The sequence below is a fragment of the Crinia signifera genome, chromosome 4 (genome assembly GCF_055691185.1).
Source record: "Crinia signifera chromosome 4, ASM5569118v1, whole genome shotgun sequence".
Taxonomy (NCBI): domain Eukaryota; kingdom Metazoa; phylum Chordata; class Amphibia; order Anura; family Myobatrachidae; genus Crinia; species Crinia signifera.
This window is the reverse complement of record NC_139220.1, coordinates 35,821,336-35,846,478: the sequence shown is the minus strand read 5'-3', so window position 1 is coordinate 35,846,478 and position 25,143 is coordinate 35,821,336. Positions and strand designations below refer to the sequence as shown.

The following is a 25,143-nucleotide window of genomic DNA, read 5'->3' as shown; positions in this document are numbered from 1 at the left end:
CATGCGCAGATGTAAAACATCTCTCCCATGTGTGAACACGCTAGGCGGCGATGGGATTAGAATCAGGCCCACAGAGTGGATCTTGTGTGTTCACAGCTGAATATAATAATCCCCAGATCAGATCGAGATGACAATCGGATGCCTTGTGCTTTTTTACTGTGGTGGAATTCCCCTGCTTGTAACATTCCCTCTGACGTGACGGACTTCCTATAGCTTCATGATTTCATCTCTACATTTATTGATCGTGGGGGGGGGGGGGGGGGGGAGGGACCTGTCTGCTTTCCAGAACACCGAGCTGATTCAGAAGTGTTTGGTAAAGGCACAGCAGATACGTAATTGTAGGCAGCAGCTGTGCTGAGATATACAAAGGCTTCCGGTCACCCATCACAAATCATTCCGCCTCAGCACTGAATGGCATCGAAACTAATGATGATGCAAAACACGATCCAGAAGAGTAACCTGAGACCATGCGAGAAGTGGGAGCAGGACTCCAATAGGGGTTCCAGTCCAATTGGCTCCCTCAGTGTTGGTCATTCTAGGAAGAACCCGCCCATCCTGTACAAAGATAATAAAACAAAAGAAACCAGAAATAGATCTGAATAGCAGAAATGCACTAAAACATTGGAGACTTTATAAAATCTTGTCCTAAGTGCCATAAAATTCTATATTAACAGCATTTGTTATAGTACTTTCGATGCTGACGGCCAAGATGAAAGACACTGGGACTGGGATCCAGGAAAGTCCCCACAGCTATTTGGATTCTGAAGAAGGTGCTAGCACTGGTTCATACTTTGCAGGTCTTTGATCAATGGGATTCTGGATAGGAGGTTTCTGGTTTCCAATGCTAATAAGCCAAAAATAAAATCTATAATGATATCTATGGTCTCTACGAGGGTGGGTCACCTCTATGAGTTTGAGCGTCTTGCTTTTCAGAAGTTGAGCACCTTAAGATCCTTAAGAAATATGTGGGGCGGTCATCGCCTCCTCCATTTTAATTGAAAACTGCTTCACGGCTACACCTCCTGGGTTTCCACAGAGGAGTCCATAGGGTTGAGTACTCTGAGCACTTACTGTATCTTGTAAGCTCATCAAATCCCAAAGTCTCAGTATAAATAGCTCAAGGCTACCAGAGTCAATGGTTTTCTGCGGGGGCAATGACAATATTGGAACCTCTTCATCTCACTGAAGGAGACTCCTGCATGGCCACACCATTGTTGACTCTTAAGGTGCCCACACACTAGAAAGATCTGCGATCGTAAAGGTGCCCACACACTAGAACGATTTTTGGCCGATTGGCCGATTTTCGATAAATCGGCCGATATATCGGCCGATATTTACCGATAATCGGTCGAAAATCGGCCGATGCTCGCTCCCGTGGATCTTTTGCTAAATCTTTTGATCTTACGTGCTGCACAAAAGATCAGAAGATTTAACAAAAGATCCATAGGAACGCACACGGGATCTTAAGAAAAATCTTTGGTAAAGATGTGCGCTTGCCTGAAATCTTTTGTCCAGATCGGACAAAAGATTTGAAGGCTAATTTATGCGCACATCTTATGATCGCAGATCTTTCTAGTGTGTGGGCACCTTAAGATGTGGGCATAAATTAGCCTTGAAATCTCTCAGGCGTCAGAGAGCCCGGCGCAGGAGAGAAAGATCATGCTGGACAAAGCAGTGGCTACTTCAGTGTCAGACTCATTCGCACATGCCACTGCTCAGGGACATCAGGGAAAATAACCCAGACGATTTTCGTAACTTCTTGAGGATGGATGATGCCACATTCCAGGAATTGCTGCGTCTGGTGACTCCCCACATCGAGAAGCAGGATACCAAGTATCGCATGGCTATCCCTGCTGAGGAACGGCTGGTGGTGACCCTGAGGTTTCTGGCGACAGGACGGTCTCTTGCTGACCTGAAGTTTGGATCCCTCATCTCCCCGCAAGCTTTGGGCCTCATCATCCCGGAGACCTGCAAAGCCATTGTGAAGGTGCTGCAGTACCAGTATTGCAAGGTAAGGATGAAAAATACACCGTACACTTTATTGTGCAAACAAAATATTTTTATTTATAATTTAGGCCTAGGACAGAAACAGGTTTTTTAGGCCTTTCATATGTAAAACATGTAAAATAGTAAATAGATTTATTGTGTCAACACAAATATATTATAATACCATATATAAAAGATAATGGTAATGCAGGTACAGGTAGCAGCATATAAAAAGAAAAAAAAGACACTGTGGCCCTTGTGTGGCAGAGGATGTCAGCTGCAGATATGTAAAGGCTGCGGCCCACATGGCGCATGGCGCAGATGCAATGGTCCCGGCCCCATTGATGTGCGCCATACGCCATGTGAGCAGTGGCCATCACATACCTGCAGCTGAAACCATGTCGATGGTAAATGATAAAATAGCCTATTTTTTAAGACAGATCCTCAAAAACAGGAGACTCTGGATCTTCTATCAGTAAAGAACTGTAGAACTGACGGTACTGGGGGGGTTGAGAAGGCTGTGTAGGTGTTGACTGGGTATGTGTTGGAAGTGTGCTCAACTGGCCTGGTATGGTGGTAGGTGGTACGGTGGCAGGCGGAGTAGGCACTGGTGATTCTTATGACAGGTGTGTGTCTGGTGCACTACCCATGCCAACTATTTTAGTGCCACTGTTGAGATACCCTAAACTGCCATTATACACCAACTCCATGCATAACTTTTCAAAAGTAAGTTGCTGGTCCGGAGCCATGTTGCGAACACACTCTGCCACATAAGTGAAGTAGTTGTCATGTTTGTCCAGGTTTCTTTGCAGGACTCGCTGTGCCCGCATCATAAATTCTTCATGTGCTGCTGCTTCTCCTTTTTTTCCTTTGCCACGCATTTTTTTGGCACGGGGGAGTGGTGGAGTGGGTTCCAGGGTGGGTGGCGGAGTGCGTGCCGGAGTAGGAGCTTCGCTCGATGTGCATGCATTATCAGATAGGACAGATAGGTCTGGGGTTGCAGGTGGGTAGTCACCAAGCTGTAAAAAAATTGAACATGTTTACTAATCAATTCTATTTACTTCTAATTTCAGTTCCCTACCAGCGTGAATGAATGGAAAGTCATCGCAGAGGAGTTTGAACAGCGATGGAACTTTCCAAATTGCGGTGGAGCCATTGATGGCAAACATGTCTGCATAGCCCAGCCTATCAATAGTGGTTCCTACTACTTTAATTACAAGGGCTATTTTAGCATTGTACTAATGGCTGTGGTGAATGCGAACTATGAGTTTATCTTCCTGGATGTAGGAAGGAATGGCCGTGCATCGGATGGTGGCACTTTCAAGGACACAAAGTTCTACGAAAGGCTCATAGCGAACACCCTTCACTTGCCGTCTGTACAGGAAACTAAACAGGGGCTTAACTTTGTGTTTGTGGCAGACGAGGCTTTTGGCCTGCACGAGCATGTCATGAAGCCATATGCGCAAAGGGGTCTGACTCATGACAAAAGGATCTTTAACTACAGGCTATCCAGGGCACGGCGTGTTGTGGAAAATGCTTTTGGCATCCTGGCTAGCCGGTTTCGCATTTTCCACACTGCCATTAACCTGAGGGTGGACAAAATTGACTGGGTTGTCACGGCGTGCTGTGTCCTGCACAATTTGCTCTGCAGAAAATCCACACAGCAAAGGGCTACAGGCACAGCACTCCAAGAAGACCAAGATCTGCCAGAGGAGGTAGTGCAGATATCCTCCTTGCAAACCCCAACACAACACTTCACAGGGAGTGCACGAGCCAAACAGGTGAGGGAAGAGTACATGGCCTACTTTAATGGGGAGGGGGCTGTGGATTGGCAGGAGGAATCAATTAGATAGCCCAAAAAATAGACTCACCGATGCAGACTGCGAATTCTCCTCCTCCTGCGCCGTGACTTCTTGGTTTTCCTGTTCGACCATCAGGACTACTCCTGTCCTCATCGACTCCTGGCTGAGGGTGAACGTCAACCTGTCGTAGTACCAGAGCGATGTTTGATACATCTCGTCGACTCCAGCACCAGACTTCTTTGCAGCCTCCACCTTCTTGTGTTCCTTTAAGAACACCGTGCGCAGATTCTGGATGCGTTTCCGCACCCATTCTACATTGGCCTCTGGGTGAAATGGGAGACTGTAGCGAGACAAGTCCTCCAAGGCTTGGGTTCTTTTCATTTTGTTCGAATACTCTTTTGATTTTGTTCGCCACAGGCATTCATGGGAACGATATTTCTCAATAAACCCTTCTAAAAATTCTTGTTCCTTTGCGTTAGACAATGGGACTGTAAAAAGATAAAACCATTTTAGTTGTTATAGTTATATCCATGTTTTGTTTCATATTTAAATTTGTATAGTTAGAGTTACCAGTTTACCTAGTTCTTATGTTTTAAGTATTTAAAATGTTAATAAACTTTTATGAAAACCACTATACATTTTATTGTGCAGATTGCTATTCACACACACAGGTGAATGGGGCCTAGCAGAGAGGAGTGCATGGAATACTGCAATGGTGGACAATGGTTATATGTATATATCAATATATACACAAACACACACACACACACACACACACACACACACACACACAGGTGAATGGGGCCTAGCAGAGAGGAGTGCATGGAATACTGCAATGGTGGACAATGGTTATATGTATACTAGGTGATTCATCGCGCCCTACGGGCGCTCTTCACACCGTCGTAAGGGGCTGCGCCCCCTTAATTTGTGAACGTTTGTATATGAGAAATATGGTTAGAATTGTATGAAAGATGCCCTGTATTGCAACTTACAGTATGTGCCTATGCACATCCTTGCTGGCGGGTCGCCAGAACGTACGCGCTGGCGACCCGCCAGCAGCCTCGCCAGCGAGGAGACTGAGACGCGCGTGCGTCTCACGCGCACGCGCGTCTCAGTCTCCGTCGCTAGCGTGGCGGAAACCCTGTCCGTCTCCGCCTCAGGGAGACGGACGGGGTTAGGGGGGGGTTAGGGGGGATGCGGGCAGGCGGCGGGGACCCCGGGTTACCGCCGGCAAGCCGGCGGGGACCCGGGGAAACGTTTGGAAGCGCCGTCGGAAGGGGGCGCGCGCGCCTCTCGTGCGCGCGCGTCCCCTTCTCACGATCGCCATGGTGCTGGCGGGGGATGGCGGCTGGCGACGCCAGCGCCATCCCCTGCAAAGATGGGAACAGACCCATCTGTAGGTGTCCGCGAATCGCGGGAGGGGGGGTCGCGGAGGGTGCCGCGAATTGCAGGAGGGGGGGTCGCGGGGGGTGCCGCGAATTGCAGGAGGGGGGGTTGTGGGGGGGTGGATGCTGCGAATCGCGGGAGGGGAGGGATTGCAGAGAATCGCGGGAGGGGGGTCGCGGGGTGGGTTGCCGCAAATCGCGGGAGGGGGGTTACGGGGGCGGGGGTTGCGGCGAATCATGGTAGGGGGGGTCGCGGGGGGTGTGCCGTGAATCACGGGAGGGGGGGTCACGGGGTGGGGTGCCGAGAATCGCGGGGGGTTGTGTGTGTGCCGTGAATGGCGGGAGTGGGGGTTGCGGGGGGGTGGGGGGGTGTGACGCGAATCGCCACAAGATAAAATCAACACAGAAAGGTCAACACATGTAAAAGTTGACATAAGTGTGGCACTTCATTGGTGTCCATGTCGACGCATGAGAATGAATATGAAAACATTCAAAAAATGTAAAAAAACCCTTCAAAAACTCATGTCAACCTTTTTCATTGTCGACCATAGCCATGTCAGTGTTTTCCATGTGCAATTTAATTCTGGAGCTGCCGCGAATTGCGAGGGGGTGCCGCGAATTGCGGGAGGGGGGTCGCGGGGGTGGGTGCCGCGAATCGCGGGAGGGGGGGTTACGGGGCGGGGGTTGCGGCGAATCATGGGAGGGGGGGTCACGGAGGTGTGCCGTGAATCACGGGAGGGGGGGTCACGGGGTGGGGTGCCGAGAATCGCGGGGGAGGTGTGTGTGTGTGTGCCATGAATCGCGGGAGTGGGGGTTGTGGGGGGGGGGGTGTGACGCAAATCGCCACAAGAAAAAATCAACACAGAAAGGTCAACACATGTAAATGTTGACATAAGTGTGGCACTTCATTGGTGTCCATGTCGACACATGAGAATATGAAAATATTCAAAAAATGAAAAAAAAACTTCAAAAACTCATGTCAACCTTTTTCATTGTCGACCATAGCCATGTCAGTGTTTTCCATGTGCCATTTAATCCTGGGGCTGCCGCGAATCGCGGGGGGTGCCGCGATTTGCGGGAGGGGGGGGTTCATGGGGGTTCCGGTGGGGGGTTGCCGCGAATTGCGGGAGGGGGGGGTCGCGGGGGGGTGCCGGGGTGCCGCGAATCGCCGGAGGGGGGGTTGCGGGGGGTGTGACGCGAATCGCCACAAGAAAAAAATCAACACAGAAAGGTCAACACATGTAAATGTTGACATAAGTGTGGCACTTCATTGGTGTCCATGTCGACACATGAGAATGAATATGAAAATATTCAAAAAATTACAAAAAAACTTCAAAAACTCATGTCAACCTTTTTCATTGTCGACCATAGCCATGTCAGTGTTTTCCATGTGCAATTTAATTCTGGAGCTGCCGCGAATCACGGGGGGGTGCCGCGAATTGCGGGAGGGGGGGTCGCGGGGGTGGGTGCCGCGAATCGCGGGAGGGCGGGGTTCACAGGGGTTCCGGTGGGGGGTTGCCGCGAATTGCGGGAGGTCACGGGGGTGCCGCGAATCGCGGGAGGGGGGGTTGCGGGGGGCTGTGACGCGAATCGCCACAAGAAAAAATCAACACAGAAAGGTCAACACATGTAAATGTTGACATAAGTGTGCCACTTCATTGGTGTCCATGTCGACACATGACAATGAATATGAAAAAATTAAAAAAATTAAAAATAAATCTTCAAAAACTCATGTCAACCTTTTTCATTGTCGACCATAGCCATGTCAGTGTTTTGCATGTGCCATTTAATCCTGGGGCTGCTGCGAATTTAGGGGGGGGGTGCCGCGAATCGCGGGAGGGGGGTCGCAGGGGGGGTGCCGCCAATCGTGCAAGGGGGGACGCGGGAGGTTCTTTTTGCCGCGAATCGCGGGAGGGAGGTCGCGGTGGGGGTGTTTTTTCCGCGAATCGGGGGGGGGGGGTGTGTCACGGGGGAGGGTTTGCCGCGATTCGCGGGAGGGGGGGGTCGCGGGGTGGTGGTTATGCCGCGAATTGCGGGAGGGGTCGTGGGGGGGTTCTTTTTGCAGCGAATCGCGGGAGGGGGGGTCGCGGGGGTGTTTTTGCTGCGAATTGCGGTAGGGGGGGTCGCGGAGGAGCGGGGGTTTTTGCCGCGAATCGCGGGAGGGGGGGGAGGTTTTGCCTAGTGGCTGTGGAGTAGCAGTGCTGGGCAACATGGGAAGGCAGTGGGTGTCTGGCACTGTCTGTGGGCTCACTGGGCTGGTTCTCTGTCACATACCTCCCAACATGACCCTCTCCAGGAGGGACACAATGCTCTGTTTCTAGACTTCCCCTTAATGTATGATTGCCATCACCTGTTTTAAACAGGTTAGTTTCTCAGAAAGGTGTTCAGCACAGATGAAGGCAATCACACATTAAGAGGAAAGTCCAGGAACAGAGCGTTATAGACACAGACACCCACTTTGAGTGACAGATGTAGCCAAATATATAGGAGATATCAATATATACACAAACACACACACACACACACAGGTGAATGGGGCCTAGCAGAGAGGAGTGCATGGAATACTGCAATGGTGGACAATGGTTATATGTATATATCAATATATACACAAACACACACACACACACACAGGTGAATGGGGCCTGGCAGAGAGAAGTGCATGGAATACTGCAATGGTGGACAATGGTTATATATATACACACACACATGGGGCCCACCCGAGCAAACAGTGACATGGTCGGGTGCACGGTTGCCAAACCAGTGCTCTATACACAATATATACATTGGTGGCAACAGTGGGCATGCATAGGAGAGCATTGGGAGTGCAAACATACCAGGTTGTTGTTCAAACGACGGACGCACCAACGGACGGCCGACGGAGGCGGCAAAAAACACTCACGATCTGCATGCGATTGGCGGTCGGTCGGCCTGGGATTGACGGATCCTACCTGCAGCACGTAGGACCAAAGATGCGACCAAACGAGTGGCGTGTACGCGCATCGGATCGGAATCGGATCAAATAAATGACAAAAATGCACAAAAGTACATACAATCTGCATACAACGGGTCAGAATTGTAACTAAATTGACAGAATCTGGCCCTAGTCGTCCTGGTGTGTACCCAGCATTAGACTTCTTGTTTTGGATTAAATAAATTGGGCTGGTGCATTATGGTATCCGGTTAGTGTGGTAACATAACAGGCTTCAGCAAGATAATGAGCGGTCACAGTGTCCACCAGCACAAGAGGAAACAGTATGGCGACACTGAGGACAGTACTACACCAAGGAGATGATTACCTACAGTATTTACATAGATTTTTTTGTATTGTATAAGCAAATGTGAAACAATTTGGGTGGGATCCAATAAGCTGTGATGATTTTACGAGGCTAGTGGATTCGCCAGGGCCGGTCAATTAGCCCTGCTACCTGGCACTTGTTGGATATTATGGTGCACCTTTCTCAGGCATGCAAAGCAAAATCCCTGATAAACAGCCCTCAGAGCCACAATAACACATAGGTTTGGGAACCTGTCCCAGATCCCATGTATTTTTGCCCAAAAATTGGACATTTTTGGCTGGAAAAAAAATAAAAAATAAAAACCAGGCTATACAGTAATTTGCTATCCCGATATTGACCATCGAGCTAATAATCATGATATTGTCTGATTTTGTTGGGGGCCAAAAATGAACATTTCTAATAGGATAATCCCCTTTGAGTACAAATCGGAGACTATGTAAATAATATTGGGGTAAATGTAAGCCTTAAAAAGAGATAAACACAAGAGTGATAAGAAATGATAAACGTCCTGCCAATCAGCTCCTAACTATTATGTTATAGGCTGCATTCGAAAATGATGGTTAGGAGCTGACTGGCTGGGCATTTATCATTCTATATCACCCTTGCGTTTCTCTCTTTTTAATTGTTAATACATCTGACCCATCAGTGGCCTAACTAGATATATGTGGGCCCCATAGCAAAAGTTTGTAAGGGACCCTATTTATCACTAATGCTGAAAAATGTATACAGCACATGATACTTTGACTGGCAAAGTGGGCCCCTTTACATAGAAACATAGAATTTGACGGCAGGTAAGAACCACTTGGCCCATCTAGTCTGCCCCTTTTTTTTAAACATGTTACCTCAAACCATATTTGATCCTTATTTTTTTGTAAGGATATCAATATGCTTATCCCAAGCATGTTTAAATTGTACTACTGTATATGCGTCTACCACCTCTGATGGGAGGCTATTCCACTTATCTCAGGGTTGCCGACCCTCCCGAAAATCGGGGCTCCCTCCCGGCCCCCCGGAAGGGTGGGCAACCCTCCCGGATTCAGGGGGGACCCCCGCTGTCCCCCGGATCGCGGCATTAAAATGCTGCAATCCTCGGGTCTCAGAGGAGGGGGCGGAGCTAAAATGACACAGTTGCGTCATTTTAGCCCCGCCCCCTCCACGGAGATCACTGAATTCGCTGGTTTACCAGCATGGGGGCGGGGCTTAGTGATGGCACGTTTAAGCCCCGCCCCCTGAGCAGCTACTGAATCTCTCCTCTCCGGGCTTCTCCCGGAGAGGAGAATAAGAAAGTCGGCAACCCTGACTTATCTACTACCCTTTCTGTGAAGTAATTCTTCCTCACATTTCCCCTGAATCTTCCTCCCTCTAGTTTCAGTGCATGTCCTTGTGTTCTGTTGCTCCTCTTCCTGTGAAGAATGTCTCCCACCTGTACCTTGTTAAAACCCTTGATATATTTGAAAGTTTCAATCATGTCCCTTTCAGCTCTGGGCCCCATAGCAGCTGCACCTCCTGCACCTATGGTAGTTACATCTTTGTGTCCCAATATTAGTAATAGTAGTCATGAAGCTTACTGCATATTCTGTCACTGTTAAGACTGTGAGTGACCACAGGGAGGCAGCAGAGCTCATATTGAAGTGATGTTACCGTAGGAAATAGTTGACACAAGATACAGTAGTCTGCAGTTATCCTGGTTAACAGATTGGAGCGGCTTCTATAAATTAGGACCATGCCGTCCATGTCAGCTGCTATGAACTCAGCATCTCTAGATTGTGTTCTCACACCTCATCATGTATATAAGATGCTACAATATTAGTGTCCTACTGCCTGTATTCACCACACACTGCAATACGGGGCTGATGTACCACTGGTTTTAAATGTGCTGTGTCCTGGAGCTACTGTGGTGACCACATACTTACTCCTGTGCTGGACACCATGGGCCTTATTCTAGTTTACTCTTAGAGGCAAATTCCTTCTCAGTTGGACAAAACCATGTGCACTGCAGGGGGTCAGATGTAACAGGTGCAGAGAGAATTAAATTTGGGTGAGTTATTTTGTTTCTGTGCGGGGAAAATACTGACTGCTTTATTTTTACACTGCAATATAGATCTCCCTTTGAAGAAAAACCCCACCCAAATGTTACTCTCTCTGCACATGTTACATCTGCCCCCCCCCCCCCCCCCCCCAACCCTGCAGTGCACATGGTTTTGTCCATCTGAGAAGGAATTTGCCTCCAAGAGAGTAGGTCGGCCTCCTGGATCTGCCATTTTCTCCAGAGAAGGGGGTGGTCCGAGGATAAGATGCTGTGATTTTCTTCATTGTACAGTAGGTAAGGGGCAGCTATAATCCAATTCAGTGAGCCACTGCCCCAGCACCTCTCACCTGGACCTTCACACCTCTAGAATGAGGTATAATGAATACTGTGTCATAACTAGACATTTTGCACCCTCTTCCAAAAAAGTTCATGCTAGTTGCCAGGGGTTTCTTATACATTGCCAGGTTCTGACAGTCGGGATGTGGTATAGGGTTCCGACAGTCAAGATCCCGACAGTCGGGATCCTGACAGTCGTTATCCCAACGTCGGGATCCCGACTGGCCGGACCCAGCATGGTGAGCGCAACAAAGTCCCTTGTGGGCTTGCTGCGCTCGCCGCGCTGTGGGCACGGTGGCTCGCTACGCTTGCCACCTATTCTATTCTCCCTCTATGGGGGTCATGAACACCCACGAGGGAGAATAGCCGGTGGCCGTTGGCCCCCGTGTGTTGGGGTTTTGACTGTTGGGATCCTGACATCGGGTAAATGACTGTCGGGATCCCGACTGTTGGGACCCCGCCCGGCACCCCCCATTTAAGAAGGATCGCGAATACAATGCGATCTGGGTGGAGTTCTTCTGCCCATCTCTGCAATGCGCTCAGTTGGCTGCTGGGGGGTCTACACATACATGCTTAGGGCTGACCCCCTGGCCCAGCCAGCATTGCGGTAAGTAACCAGCAGGCTACAATGGGCTACCACCATCTCAGAATGGCAATAGCCCCGAGACCTGATACGATGCTGCCCGATGTTGAAACATCGGGAAGTATCACATCCCCTTTCTAGATCGAAGCAGAAATAGACTTGCCTGAGAAGTCTATTTCTGCTTTCGATCCCGTTGCCGCGGGGGCAGCGCCTCAGGATTGAATCTGGATCGAAGGCAGTTATCGCTGTTCGGTTTAGATTCAGTTTTGCTTCTAAAAGCAAAATCAAGTCGACAATGTGTCCAAATCGAAGTGTGTGTACCCCCATCAGCCATGGGCACCTGTCATCTCCATTTCTAGGTCTATCAGGGAGGCCAAGCTCAGTTTATGATAGCTGGGAAAGAAGCCAGGGTTATTGTCTAATACAAAGACATAGGATGTGCCCAGAACATCATTAAACATTAGCTTGCGCAGCACATACAAAGGAACATTCCCATGGGAAAATAACTGTGATAGCAACAAGGTAGCAGGGTGGTGTGCACTGCCTATGGGGTACATTCAATGCGGGGGGGGGGGGGGGGAGTGGCTCACTGCCAGCTATATGGGGAGCAGCACCGATAGCCGTCCGCGAACCTTGAGGAATCCCCCTGGAACAGAGAATAGGGCAAGCGGACGACGAGGGGGTTAAATGGCGAGGATGGCTTGTCTTTGGCGATCCTCGCTGAAAACAAGCCCTTCTCATCATAAAAAACCCCTTACCGACCGCGTTGAATATACCCCTATATATATATATATATATATATATATATATATATATATGATCCCAGCAGCAGAGTCTTCAACACCCTCATCCAGGTTTTGGCGCACATGTGATCAGGATTTCCGGCACTATCCTAGTGCCCTACACTAACTAACCCTGGGATGTGGTTGGCAGGTCGAAACTAATCTGGTCGACAGTCAATAGATCAACCACTATTGGTCGACACAAGCAATAGGTCACTATGGAAAAGGTTGGCATGAGTTTTTCATGGTTTTTTTTGGTACTTGTTTCCTAGCACGGTGCCCAGATTTCCTACGTACGTTAACGTAGTGAAATCACATCGCATCACATCACATGGGCCATTTTAGTGCCGTGGGATGCGATGCGATTTTTTAATGTAATTTGTTTACTGCTCTGTATGCCACACGGGATCACATCGTATCGCACCTCCCGCAAAATCACATGCGATCTAATGCGATTTTATAGGGTGTGCGATTCCATTACATTAGCTGTACAATAATATGATTGTATGATACACAATGCTGTTTTACGCACACACACCCCCCCCCCACCCCGAAGCGTGGCGAGGGCGGCGGAACGCGTCCTCCGACGTTTTCATACCCCCACTATCCACATCGGCGTGGATTCGATTTTATATAGTGTGGCGAGAGCCACCGAGCCTGAAGCTTGGTGAGGGGACGCGGATTACTTTACATATATTCCACGTCCCCTCGCGGGGCTCGCTGCACTCACCACACCATAGATAATCAACTCCACACCGACGTGGATAGTGAGGGTATGAAAACATCGGAGGACTCGTTCCAACGCCCCTCAGGGGCCTCACTGCGCTCACCACGCTTCGGGGTGGCGTGGATAGTGGGGGTTGCCTAAAACCTCTTTGTGTGTCATACAATCATATTATTGTATACCTAATGTAATGGCATAGCACACCCTATAAAATCGGAGGTGTGATGCGATACCATCCCCTGGGGCATACAGATCAGCAGCTATCAGTAAATGGTTACACAATTAGCTGCATTGCACGGATTTGTCACCAACGTCTGTCAGTAAACTTCCCAGGCAGCATGTGCTCTTACTGACCAGCAATAATGACAGAGGGGGGTATCACATTTCCCTTATCGTGGTAACCAGCACTTCCCTGATAGATGCACTTCACCACTGCGAGGTGATCGCCCAGCTAACACTTCCTCTGAGCAAAGGATCATGTAATAACTCAGTTAATGGTTGTCAGGTATTTTATACAATTACACTTAGGGCACACACTGGGAAACTGACAAGGAGATGTCAGGTCATATATAAAAAGCGACCCCCCCCCTCTACTTACTTGGAAATTATAACATGTTGTAATAACACAGCTTGGCTGTTCCCATCCTACATTGCTCAATAAGGAAATCAGATACTATTGTTATGTTTTTCTCTCTCATTCAGAATAATTCATTAATGACAGAAGAAACGTGGTCTTCTTTTATATGTAGTATTCATACACTTGTTTATCATGTAATAGAATGTATTGCAACATTTTTCCTGTGTCACAACCATTAGGATGGTAGCCTTTAAGAAGCATCTCTCTTCCATTTGAGCTAAAAGACATTGGGGTCATTCAGACCTTACCGCTGTTCTGCTAAATTGCAGAGCCCTGCGTTCCGGTGTAAGCCGCCCTGCCAGAGTGAAATCACGCTCCCTGCAACGCTTGGAAATGCTTAGCACATCTTGCGAACATTAGCTGGATCGGCGATCATCTGAGAATCAGTGGCATGGCTATTAAATGTGCGCCCCCCAGTAAAATAAAAGGCTTGTTGTGTAGGGGGAGGAATAGGGTTAAGTTGTGTGTGGGGAGGAGGGCATAGGCAAATGCAGGGGCGTTTTTTTGGTTGCCCAGAAACCCCCCTACTCTTGGCAAGTGCCTTAAATGATGGCAACACTATCACTGGTATATAATATGATCAACAGAGCTGCCACAGCATGCAGTGTAAGTGACAGAGTAGAGCTGCTGCACATGCCCAGTGTACCAGCTTCTTCTACCACCACATTTACTGCCCTCAAACATCTCAATGGACCAGAGAGTAGTTTCCAGGAGGAAGAGACAGGAGCCTTACCATGAAGTGGGAGATTGTGAGCTTAGAAAGTGCAGTACGGGTTCTATTATGGTTGTGTATTTAATTATTATGACATGTTTAACCTTTTCCTGACCACTTATTTAAATATTTGAAACAGCCTATACTATAGACCATCAGTACTGTTAAATATGACTTATTTTTTGGGTTGTTACCGCTCCCTGAAACTCCCGTACTTGGGACTCCAATGCACTGCAGAGTGGGAGATTTTGGATTACATTTGGAACCCCCCCCCCCCCCTCTAAAAATCCTGCGTTTGCCACTGGAGGGGTTGGGTTAGGATGTTGGTGGTTAGGGGGGTATGGGGAGACGGAAAGCATGCTTACCCAGCCCCTATCGGGATGCTGATTTAGCAGACTTTACTCCATAATGTAATGCATTAGTACTAACATCCATGCATGCTGTACATAGATTATATCTAACATCCTAATGGGGGGGGGGGGAAGGAAGTATACAAAAAAAAAATAGAAATAATGACTTCCTAGTTGATTGCAAAATGCGCTTCCCAACACACTGTTTGATGGGTCCCATTGTACTTTTAGTTTCCTTATGGTTGTACTAAATTGCATAATGTACAGATTACACAATGTTCCATCTAGTGATTTGCATGTGGTGTGTAAACCATTCTAACTGTCATTTAAACCACTATAGCGTGAGACAACTAAGCCACCATATCCTAGAAAACTATAAGGACAAGAAATTCCCAGGGCCAGAAGGCAAACAGAGCAATACACCAGATATTACAGGAGGTTTATCATGAAGTGGCGTCATAAAAGTTCTGTGGGAGGGACATTAATGGACATTTCATAATAATTAACCTAATCCTTTATTGGGGTTGAACAGTATATGAGGTAACAATACACAATAAAGTAATCAATGATTAATTGTGACAGTGAATTGTGTTCTATTTCTGGAGCTGCTTATGCCTCAGCTCTTATATTAACCAATGACAGCGAGTTACTGCTAGGGCATTAGATTAATGCCTAGAAAGAGATGTCTAGAGCTCTACACCTATAGCAAACCAGTGTTTCCAAGAGAGCTAGAGTATATGTTTGCAGGTACTTGTATGCCCCCAGAACGTCAGCCCAGATGATTTCTCTAAGCGTTAAGTAGCGTAGGAATATGTAGACTAGCAAGGACATATTTGTACTACAGGATTAGTAGTACAACAGAACCAGGGCTGCTGGGAAACTAGAGAAGAACCAGGGCTGGTGGTCTAGAGAATAATCAGCAGCAGGGTAAGGGTCAGGACAGGCAGCAGACAAGGGACTTTTGTATATAACGGACGGGGAGAAGTGCAGAATGTTCTTGTTTACATTCTGCGCTCCTCCCCCTGAAGTGCGTGATAGGCCGCCTAGCGGGCAGTCAAAAACCGAGTTTCAGAAGAAAATCACCTCCTGATTGGTCGCATCAGGCACTTCAGGAGGAGGAGCACAGAATGTAAACAAGAACATTCCGCGCTTCTCCCGACCCATCCTTTTTTGGGTATCCTTTTGGGTATTGTCAATGTCGAGTTTTATACACGCCATTTTAGGATAGTATGGCCGCCATTTTGGTTCGCAGAGTTGCGCAAATAAAGTATACATACCCGAGTCTGTTTGACAAAGTGGACCATAAGCGCAGCCATACTATTACACATAAATTCACAATACCATATTTACACCAAATATAATATAGTTAATAAAGGTTTAGAGCACTACACATAGTTTAGTCAGCATTACTTACTTCTGTCTGTATAATGTTTGGTACCATTATGTTCCGTTTCCCCTGCGCAATAGTCCGGTCATTGCGAATTAATCGCAATCCATACGGTCCGATAGTTATGGACAAAATCCATATTCCCAAGACTGTTTCTGTTAAAATGTGTATAACAAAAGAATCTAGTTGTAACCGGTTCTTACTGCTATTTACGACCCCTGACGACGATGCCAACAGACAAAGGACTCCAAAGGTCACTCCCCTGCACCTATCCAAACCAGGTGCATCATTTTACCCCAATCACAGAGGACTTGACATACGAACCCTGACCAATAGGAACGGCCTTTGACCTCCCCCTTCTGACCCTATAAGTTAGGTGACCCAGGGCGGCTTCGGTCACTTCGGCACAGCATCTTTTCCCTGACCATTGACCGGGCTATAGTTCAAACCTGAACATAGCGAGCTCTGACCGGACTGCGCTGCGCTATTTCCCCTGAAGGTAAACATTTGTATTCCCATTATTTGTAATGTGGCTGATTATGATTGTATCTGTTTCTGCATCTTTGTAAGTGTTTTTAAAGTACTTATTATTGTTAGAGAATCGCATCACGTGTTACTCTGTGTTTTTCCTATTTCTGTAATCCCCTTTTGTCCATTAGGGACTAAATACACTATTTACGGAGTTCCTATCTCCTCACCTTTATACTGTGGTCCTGTCTATTATTCGCATCTAGCGATAAGGTGTATTACGGACATTGTCCTTATAAGGTGTATTCGCAGATTAGAGACAAAGTACTGCGAAGGGATCTCCTATTAATGCATTGGTTCTTCCGTGTATAATACACGATAAAGGTACTCTACGCTGCGCTACGTTTTGTTCGCACGTAGCTAGGAATAAAGGGTACACAGGTTACGGACATAATACGTAACCTACGCTTTTCACTTATTGTTCTTTGATCATAATAAATCAGTATTGACAGTATCCTTTTTTTTTTATTCCAGGATGCCTACATGGAACGAAGAGGACTGATCCACACCAGAGGAGCTGGTAAGCATAACTTGGATTCTACTGGTCAAGTGGACTAATTCTTTGTGTCAAGGTAGGTAAGTATCAGTATGTATGGGTTTTGTATATAATAAAGTTCTACTTTTCACGTTTGTGTGTGTTTTATGGAAATGAAATATGGTGGGGAGAGCTGTAGAGAGCCTGAGGGAGAGGTGGGTACGAGGAAGTTAGTAAGGAATACAAATAAGTCCAGAGGAGAAATTAAACACAATGTTAGGGATGCAAATAAAAATAAAGATAAATTAAAATGCCTACTGGCAAATGCAAGAAGCTTAGCAGGTAAAATCGGGGAACTAGAAACTGTGGTCACTAGGGATGATTATGACATTATTGGTATTACAGAAACCTGGTGTAACGAGTCGCACAACTAGGCATTAAGCATGGAGGGATATACACTCTACAGAAAAGATAGGGAAATAGAAAGGGCGGGGGGGTGTGCCTATATGTAAAAAATAACTTAACATCGTGTGAGAAAGAAATGAGCACAGGTACAGAGGAAGATTATACTGAGGCCGCGTGGGCAGAGATAACTGACAATAACAAAAAACCTAATAAAATCTTAGTAGGGGTACGCTATAGACCACCGAACATAAACGAAAGGGACGAGTCTCTTCTTTTAAACCAAATCAAACAATCATCAGATCAGGGTCAGGTATTAATTATGGGGGATTTTAATTTACCTGATATTGATTGGAAAAACATAACATGTAAAACGGCAAGAAGCAGTGGGTTCCTAAGCTTACTTAAAGACCAGTTTATCACACAAACGGTAGAAGCTCCAACTCGTAATAAGGCATTATTGGATTTGGTATTAACAAATAACATAGATCTAGTCTCAAACACAAAAGTAATTGAACATCTAGGGAACAGTGACCACAATATGGTATCACTGGAAATCAACTTCAGTAAATTACATCATAAAGGATCGGCAAAAATACTAAACTTCAGAAAAGCTAACTTTGAAATATTTTAGAGAAGCCTTAAAAAGAATTGTGTGGGAAACTGTTTTTGAGGGGAAAAATGCTGAGGAAATGTGGGATACTCTAAAAAATGTACTCGAATCATTAACTATTAAATACATTCCTAAAGTTAATAAGGGTAAATTCAATAAAAAAAAAAGCCACCATGGTTGGACAAAAAAGTTAGGTCAGCAATCAACAATAAAACAAGAGCATTTAAATTCTATAAAAATAACTTAAATGAGGAGGCGTTCACCAATTACAAAGAATCAAACAAAATTGGCAAAGGGGCAATCAAAGTAGCTAAAAGGGATACTGAAGAGCGCATAGCCACTGAAAGCTAAACTAACCCCAAGAAGTTTTTCAAATATATAAATAGTAAACGTATAATTAAGGACAACATAGGCCCACTAACCAATATCACTGGAAAAAGTTTTACGGAGGATAAGGGAAAAGCAGAACTGTTAAATGAGTTCTTCTCATCAGTGTTTACTAAGGGATAGCAGACTGTGGAACGCACACATACCACAAATGGGATGAACAAGCCAGACCTCAATATTGATTTCTCTACCGAGGAAATAATATTGAGGCTCAGCAAAATCAAAACAAATAAATCACCTGGGCCAGATGGGATTCATCCTAGGGTACTAATGGAATTAAGGGAGGAATTAGCGTCCCCTCTACATTATATCTTCAATAATTCACTATCATCAGGAAAGGTACCAAAAGACTGGAGAATAGCAGAGGTAGTGCCATTATTCAAAAAAGGAAAAAAGGAGGATCCCGCTACTTACAGACCTGTTAGTTAACATCAATAGTGGGTAAACTATTTGAAGGATTTTTAAGAGATGGGATCCAGGAATATTTAGACCTTCATAGTTTACTCAATTATAACCAGCATGGGTTCGTGAAAAATCATTCATGCCAAACTAATCTACTTGGTTTCTATGAAGAGGTTAGCAAAAACCTTGATAATGGAAATGCTGTAGATGTGATTTTCCTAGATTTTGCTAAAGCCTTCGACACCGTACCACACAAGAGGTTGATAAAAAAAATGGAGGACTTGGGATTAGGGGCAAATATCTGCAGATGGGTAGGGAACTGGCTGTGTAATAGAGAACAAAGAGTGGTTGTGAACAGTGCAGTTTCAAATATACCAGTACTAAGTGGAGTGCCACAGGGTTCGGTTCTAGGGCCCATTTTGTTTAACATTTTTATTAACGATATTGGGATAGGGTTACATCTTTGCGGACGATACAAAACTGAGCAGAGTTATTAAATCATCAGAAGATGTCACCACGCTTCAAAATGAACTTGACAATCTAGACGAGTGGGCAAAAAAGTGGAAGATGAGGTTCAATGTGGACAAATGCAAGGTCATGCACCTTGGGAGACAAAACCAGTGTGCTAGTTATAACCTAAGCGGGGATGAATTGGGTAATTCAGTACTCGAAAAGGATCTAGGAGTCCAAATAGACAACAAACTAGGGTGTAGTGCTCAATGTAATATAGCAACTAAAAAGGCCACTAAAACTCTAGCATGTATTAATAGGGGCATGGAAACTAGGGATTCAAAAGTAATTATGCCTCTGTACAAATCATTGGTTAGACCGCACCTCGAATACGGAGTACAATTCTGGGCCCCGCACTATAAAAAGGACATCATAGTATTAGAAAAAAATCTAAAGAAGAGCAACTAGGCTTATTAGGGGAATGGAGACTTTAAGCTATGAGGAGAGATTAAGCAAGCTGGGACTATTTACACTAGAGAAGAGACGTTTAAGGGGGGACATGCTCAACATGTACAAATATATCAGAGGCCAATATAAGGAACTGTCAAGCACCCTTTTTTCTGCTAGACAGGAATCTAGGACGAGAGGGCACGAGTTTAGATTAGAAGAAAAAAGATTTTGTTCATCTAGAAGAAAAAAATTCTTTACAGTCAGAACAGTCAAACTTTGGAACTCTCTTCCTGAAGAAGTGGTGTCGGCAGACACTATAAATACGTTTAAAATAAGGTTGGATAAACATTTATTGGTTAAAAACATCCACGGGTATGAATAAGTAACAATCTGTCTTTAAAATATCAGAACATACTATACAACATGGGCTTAGCTACTATAAACATAGCCTCACCTACTATGTAACTATGGGTGGCACCACTTGTATGTCCTTAGTAAATGTCCCAAAATTAATAATATTCCCTTATTTTATATAGGGTGTCAGATAGGGAGGCCAATCCCGGGATCGGGATCGGCGGGATCCCGGGATTTTGGCCTAAAAACGGCGGGATTTTAATCCCGGGATCGAGCCTTTCAATCCCGGGATTGCGGGATTAGTACCCGCTTGTAATAACAGGCAGGCATACCGGCAGCGGCTGTTCTCGCAAGTGTGCTGTAGCGCCATGGCAGCGGTCGGGCTGCGCAGCGTGACCCTTGACATAACGTCACGCTGCACAACCCGGCCGCCGCCATGGTGCTACAGCACAGCACACTTATTACCTGTTCACGGCGTGTGCTGCCAACTTGCTCCCAGTCCCCCACTCTCCCTCCTCCGTTTCATGCGCTTAGCCGCCCGCCTGCTGAGCAGCTCCGAGCCGCCCTCCCGATGTTCTCTCCCGCTCGCTGTGATGCTCCAAGCCGCCGCCCGCCCGCCAACTGTGATGCTCCAAGGCCACCGACTGCTGGAGATGATGGTCCTGCAACTGCCTGTCAACCCCGTGTAAGTGACAGTGCAGTGCAGGGCAGGGGGGGGTTATAGAGAAATGGTGGGGATGTTCTTAAGTGCGGCCCGGGCAGTTTTTTTTTTTTTTTTTTTATCAGGGAGGCCAATCCCGGGATCCCGGGAATCCCGGGATTGAGCATTTTTCAATCCCCAATCCCGGGATTGAAAAAATGCCCCGGGATTGGCATCCCTAGTGTCAGATAATCCTTAAATACAAAGTAGCGGCAAGATACTTTATGTTAGAAAATGTAAACAATGGATATGGATGAGGTGACTGTATAATTTATAAAATATATGATAATTAATGACTGGATAAGGACAAATTAAAAAAAAATGTATATGGTCATAAATATATATATTAGTGTTGGGCACGTTAACGCGTTAATATCGCGTTAACGCGCCAGCACATTAACTGCGATTAAAAAAATTAACGCAGTTAACGCGCGGGGGGAGGGGGGGGAATCACTGCAGCGGCAGGGAGTGGGGAACGGGGCTGGGGTACCGGGAAACGGACGGGCAGGGGCGGGCTGGGCCGGGTGCCATGTGCCCCCGGGCCGCTTAGCCAGTCACTGGCTGCGGGCCACGCTGGTCACCATCCACCTCCTCCAGGCACAGGCAGCCCTCCTGTCCTCAGTGCAGGAGGCCGGCGGCCATCTTCCTGTAGCCGCGGCCGTGCTCTGGAAGCCGCGGCCAGCGCAGGAGGGCGGCCTGGAGGAGGTGGATGGTGATCCAGCGCGGCCAGTAGCCAGTGACTGGCTAAGCGGCCCGCGGGAGCAGGAGGGCTGTCTGTCCCGGACCCCCCAGCCCAGCAACAATGGTGAGTTGCTGGTGGGGGCATGTGTGTCTCCTCTGGCACTGTGGGGGCATGTGTGTCTTCTCTGGCACTGTGGGGGCATGTGTGTCTCCTCTGGCACTGTGGGGGCATGTGTGTCTCCTCTGGCACTGTGGGGGCATGTGTGTCTCCTCTGCCACTGTGGGGGCATGTGTGTCGTCTCTGGCACTGTGGGGGCATGTGTGTCGTCTCTGGCACTGTGGGGGCATGTGTGTCTCCTCTGGCACTGTAGGGGCATGTGTGTCTCCTCTGGCACTGTGGGGGCATATGTGTCTCTGGCACTGTGGGGGCATATGTGTCTCTGGCACTGTGGGGGCATCTCTGGCACTGTGGGGGCATCTCTGGCACTGTGGGGGCATATGTGTATCTGGCACTGTGGGGGAATATCTGGCACTGTGGGGGCATATGTGTCTCTGGCACTGTGGGGGCATATGTGTCTCTGGCACTGTGGGGGCATATGTGTCTCTGGCACTGTGGGGGGCATATGTGTCTCTGGCACTGTGGGGGCATATCTGGCACTGTGGGGGCATATGTGTATTTGGCACTGTGGCAATCCCCCTTGGCAACGAGCATGGAACCCCTGGCAAGGAGATTTTAGGTAAGCGGCACTTATGTGCCTATCAGCGCGATTAATCGCAGTTAATCGCAAAAATTTCATGAGATTAATCACGATTAAAAATTGTAATCGTTGCCCACCACTAATATATATATATATAAATAAATTTGTATGAACAGGTGTACATTTATTTAATAAAATATAAAAAAAATGGTACTTGTTTAGTTTAGACGGCGGCAGCGTCTCAGTCGCAGCAGTGTCTGTGTCCCCTTGCGGGGCTCGCTTCGCTCTCCCACACTCCCGGCTCGGTGGCTCGCTACGCTGTATAAAATCAACTCCATGCCAACGTGGATAGTGGGGGTATGAACCAATTCACGTTGGCATGGACTTTATTTTAGATAGTTTTCCGAGTGCCGAACCCGGAAGTAGCGGGCGGCCATGCTGCCGTCGTGAAACTAAGCAAGTACCAAAAAAACATTAAAAATTTGTTTTTGTTTTTGCAAAAACATAAAATCAGGAGGTAGTAAAGGACAAGAGTAGCAATATGCTTGTCTTTTGTAGTAGTCAGAAGGCAATAGGTTTTCCAACACATTTCGTCTGTCTGACGTCTTCAAGGGGTGTCTGTGTGTGTGTTTTATTTAACTATTTACATTGTGGCAAAACTACAAGTACCAGCGGGCCCATTAATACCCCGCATGCTAAGACTTGCAGTCTGCATGTACAATGGTTTCATCTATTTTATTACACTGTAATTGACCTAGTATTCATTCTAGCACCCACCATCTTTGAAAACCCATGCAGTTCCTCTTCCTTGCCTGGGGTGTCGCTGTCTGCTGTGGTGTTTCTAGCACAGATCTGGTTTGCACATCAGTGCTGATATACAGACCACATTGTGATAGAAGCACTACAGCAGACAGCGACACCCCAGGCAGGGAAGAGGAACTGCATGGGTTTTCAAAGATGGCGGGTGCTACAGTGAACACTATGACCCGATGCCCACCACACTGGGGTACCGGGGACAGCCCCAGGCTTCAGCTCGGGCAGGGTTAATTCTGGAGGGGGGGACCCCTTTATTGTGGGATAGTCCCCACTCCCCCAGGGTCCCTGCCCAGCCTGATGCTGGTTTTAGTAAATCCAGGGATTCCCTATTTGGTTTCACTCGTGAATTTCAAGAACCAGGACTGTCTCTTTGAGCTTGGGGCTGGTTATGGCTTCATGTTGAGATGCTCTCTTTTCATAGGAACCACGTCAGACAATTTGGAAGGGTTAGTCCGCCATTGCCCCTGTGCTTCCTCAGATACAGCCCTGCAATGCGGCACACACAATCTGTGTACCGATACAGCCCTGCAATCTGCCACAGTAGTAAAAAAATGGGTACTTGTTTCCTAGCACGGCGCCCAATCTTTTGATTGTATTACATCTTATACAATCGCATCGCATGCAATATAGCGGCATGCGATGCGATTCAATGCAATTCGATTTTTAATTGTACAAGCACCCTGATGGGTGCTTTCAATGTTAAATGCACCCCCATTGGCAACGCCACCCCCACTATCAACGCCAACCCGAAGCGTACCCCACTATCCACGTCGGCGTGGAGTTGATTTTAGATAGTGTGGAGAGCACAGCGAGCCACCGAGCCCGAAGTGTGGCGAGGGGACACGGATTACTTTTTATGTATTCCGGGTCCCCTCGTGGGTCTCGTATTCCGCGTCCCCTCGCACTCCTGTTAATTTAACATGAATATCGCATTGCACGCATCGCACACCACTAAGTATGTTTTTTTTTTTTTTTTATTACAGCCAGCTGGTGAGTAAACAACATCCCCTGTATGCTGACCTCTACAGGTACATACTTGTTCCATCTAAGTGAATAAGCAAAGTTCATTACAAACAGGTTCAGCTGGGATTTTCCCACTATCAACGGAGTCATGGTAAAAGCAACAACATTACAAGAGCGTAAATATCAAAGAAAGAAAATTGAGAGGGCGGCAGCCACAGGAGGAGACCCCACGCTGACGCTCATGCACTTTATATGATTATGTATTACCGTCTACTGGCGGTATGAAGTTAAGATTATAATGGACGAAATACCGATTGACAAATTCCTCACAACCAAATGCCAACGGTCAAAATACAAACAGATACAGAACACCGACAATCAAAATACAGACACAATCAAAATACCGATTAACCACAATGCCGACAACCAAAATATCGACACAAAAATTACAGAATACAGTTTTTCATGATTTTTTAACAAAAACTGACTTGTTCATACCTTACCCTTCCAGTGGTCATAGAGAGATAATATAATAGTGGACCGAGCAAAGTGATGTGTCCATGTCAACATTTCAAGTGTGTCGGCATTGTAAAATGTTCGGCATTATGCTTATGTCTTTATATTGCACGTCGGCATTTCAACTGAAATATAAAAGTGCCTGCAAGTGATTGTCCAGATTTCAGTTGCCGGTAAATCATACTGAACCCCTGCTGACTACCTGTTGCTCACTTTGCAATACATCCTCTGTACGTCCGCAAGCGCAAATCATTCCAGAGTAGCGGAAAATTGTCTTACTGTGTCAGACACTGAGATGGCGTGCAGCTGTGAATGAGGCCCATCGCCTTACACGACATTCCATGCCTTTAAATAGAGCTAATGTTTCTCTTGGGGCTGAAATTCCCATTTATTGCTCAGAACGCAATATACATTTTTATTGTTCAAACGGGTTTTAGGGGAAAGTCCAAAGCATGACATCTTGTTATTTTCATGTCACATGATCTATGATTTAAAAAAATTTAATCTTAGTTCACTTTAATTCAGATTGCTTTAGAGCTATCAGAATCCCTGCACATATGTGCAGTATGTATGTATGTATGTATGTATGTATATATATGCACACCATATACAGAGAGTGTGTATGACAGTTAAAAGTTGCTTGACACAACTTCTTTAGACTTTGATCTGTATATTTATAAATAAATAGATCCAAAATCT

The 25,143-nt window shown here is 46.6% G+C and overlaps 1 protein-coding gene across 1 annotated transcript in view; it reads right to left on the bottom strand.

The window, feature by feature from the left end:
• Positions 1-2,603: 2,603 nt before the first annotated feature.
• LOC146072930 (uncharacterized) overlaps positions 2,604-25,143 on the bottom strand; it is a 47,780-nt gene continuing 25,240 nt past the window's right edge. Inside the window, exons 2-3 of the mRNA XM_083180101.1 lie at positions 3,858-4,276; positions 2,604-3,005 (exon numbers count right to left, since the gene is read on the bottom strand). Coding sequence (XP_083036227.1) covers positions 2,604-3,005; positions 3,858-4,276 — 821 coding nt within the window. The remainder of the gene's footprint in view (positions 3,006-3,857; positions 4,277-25,143) is intronic.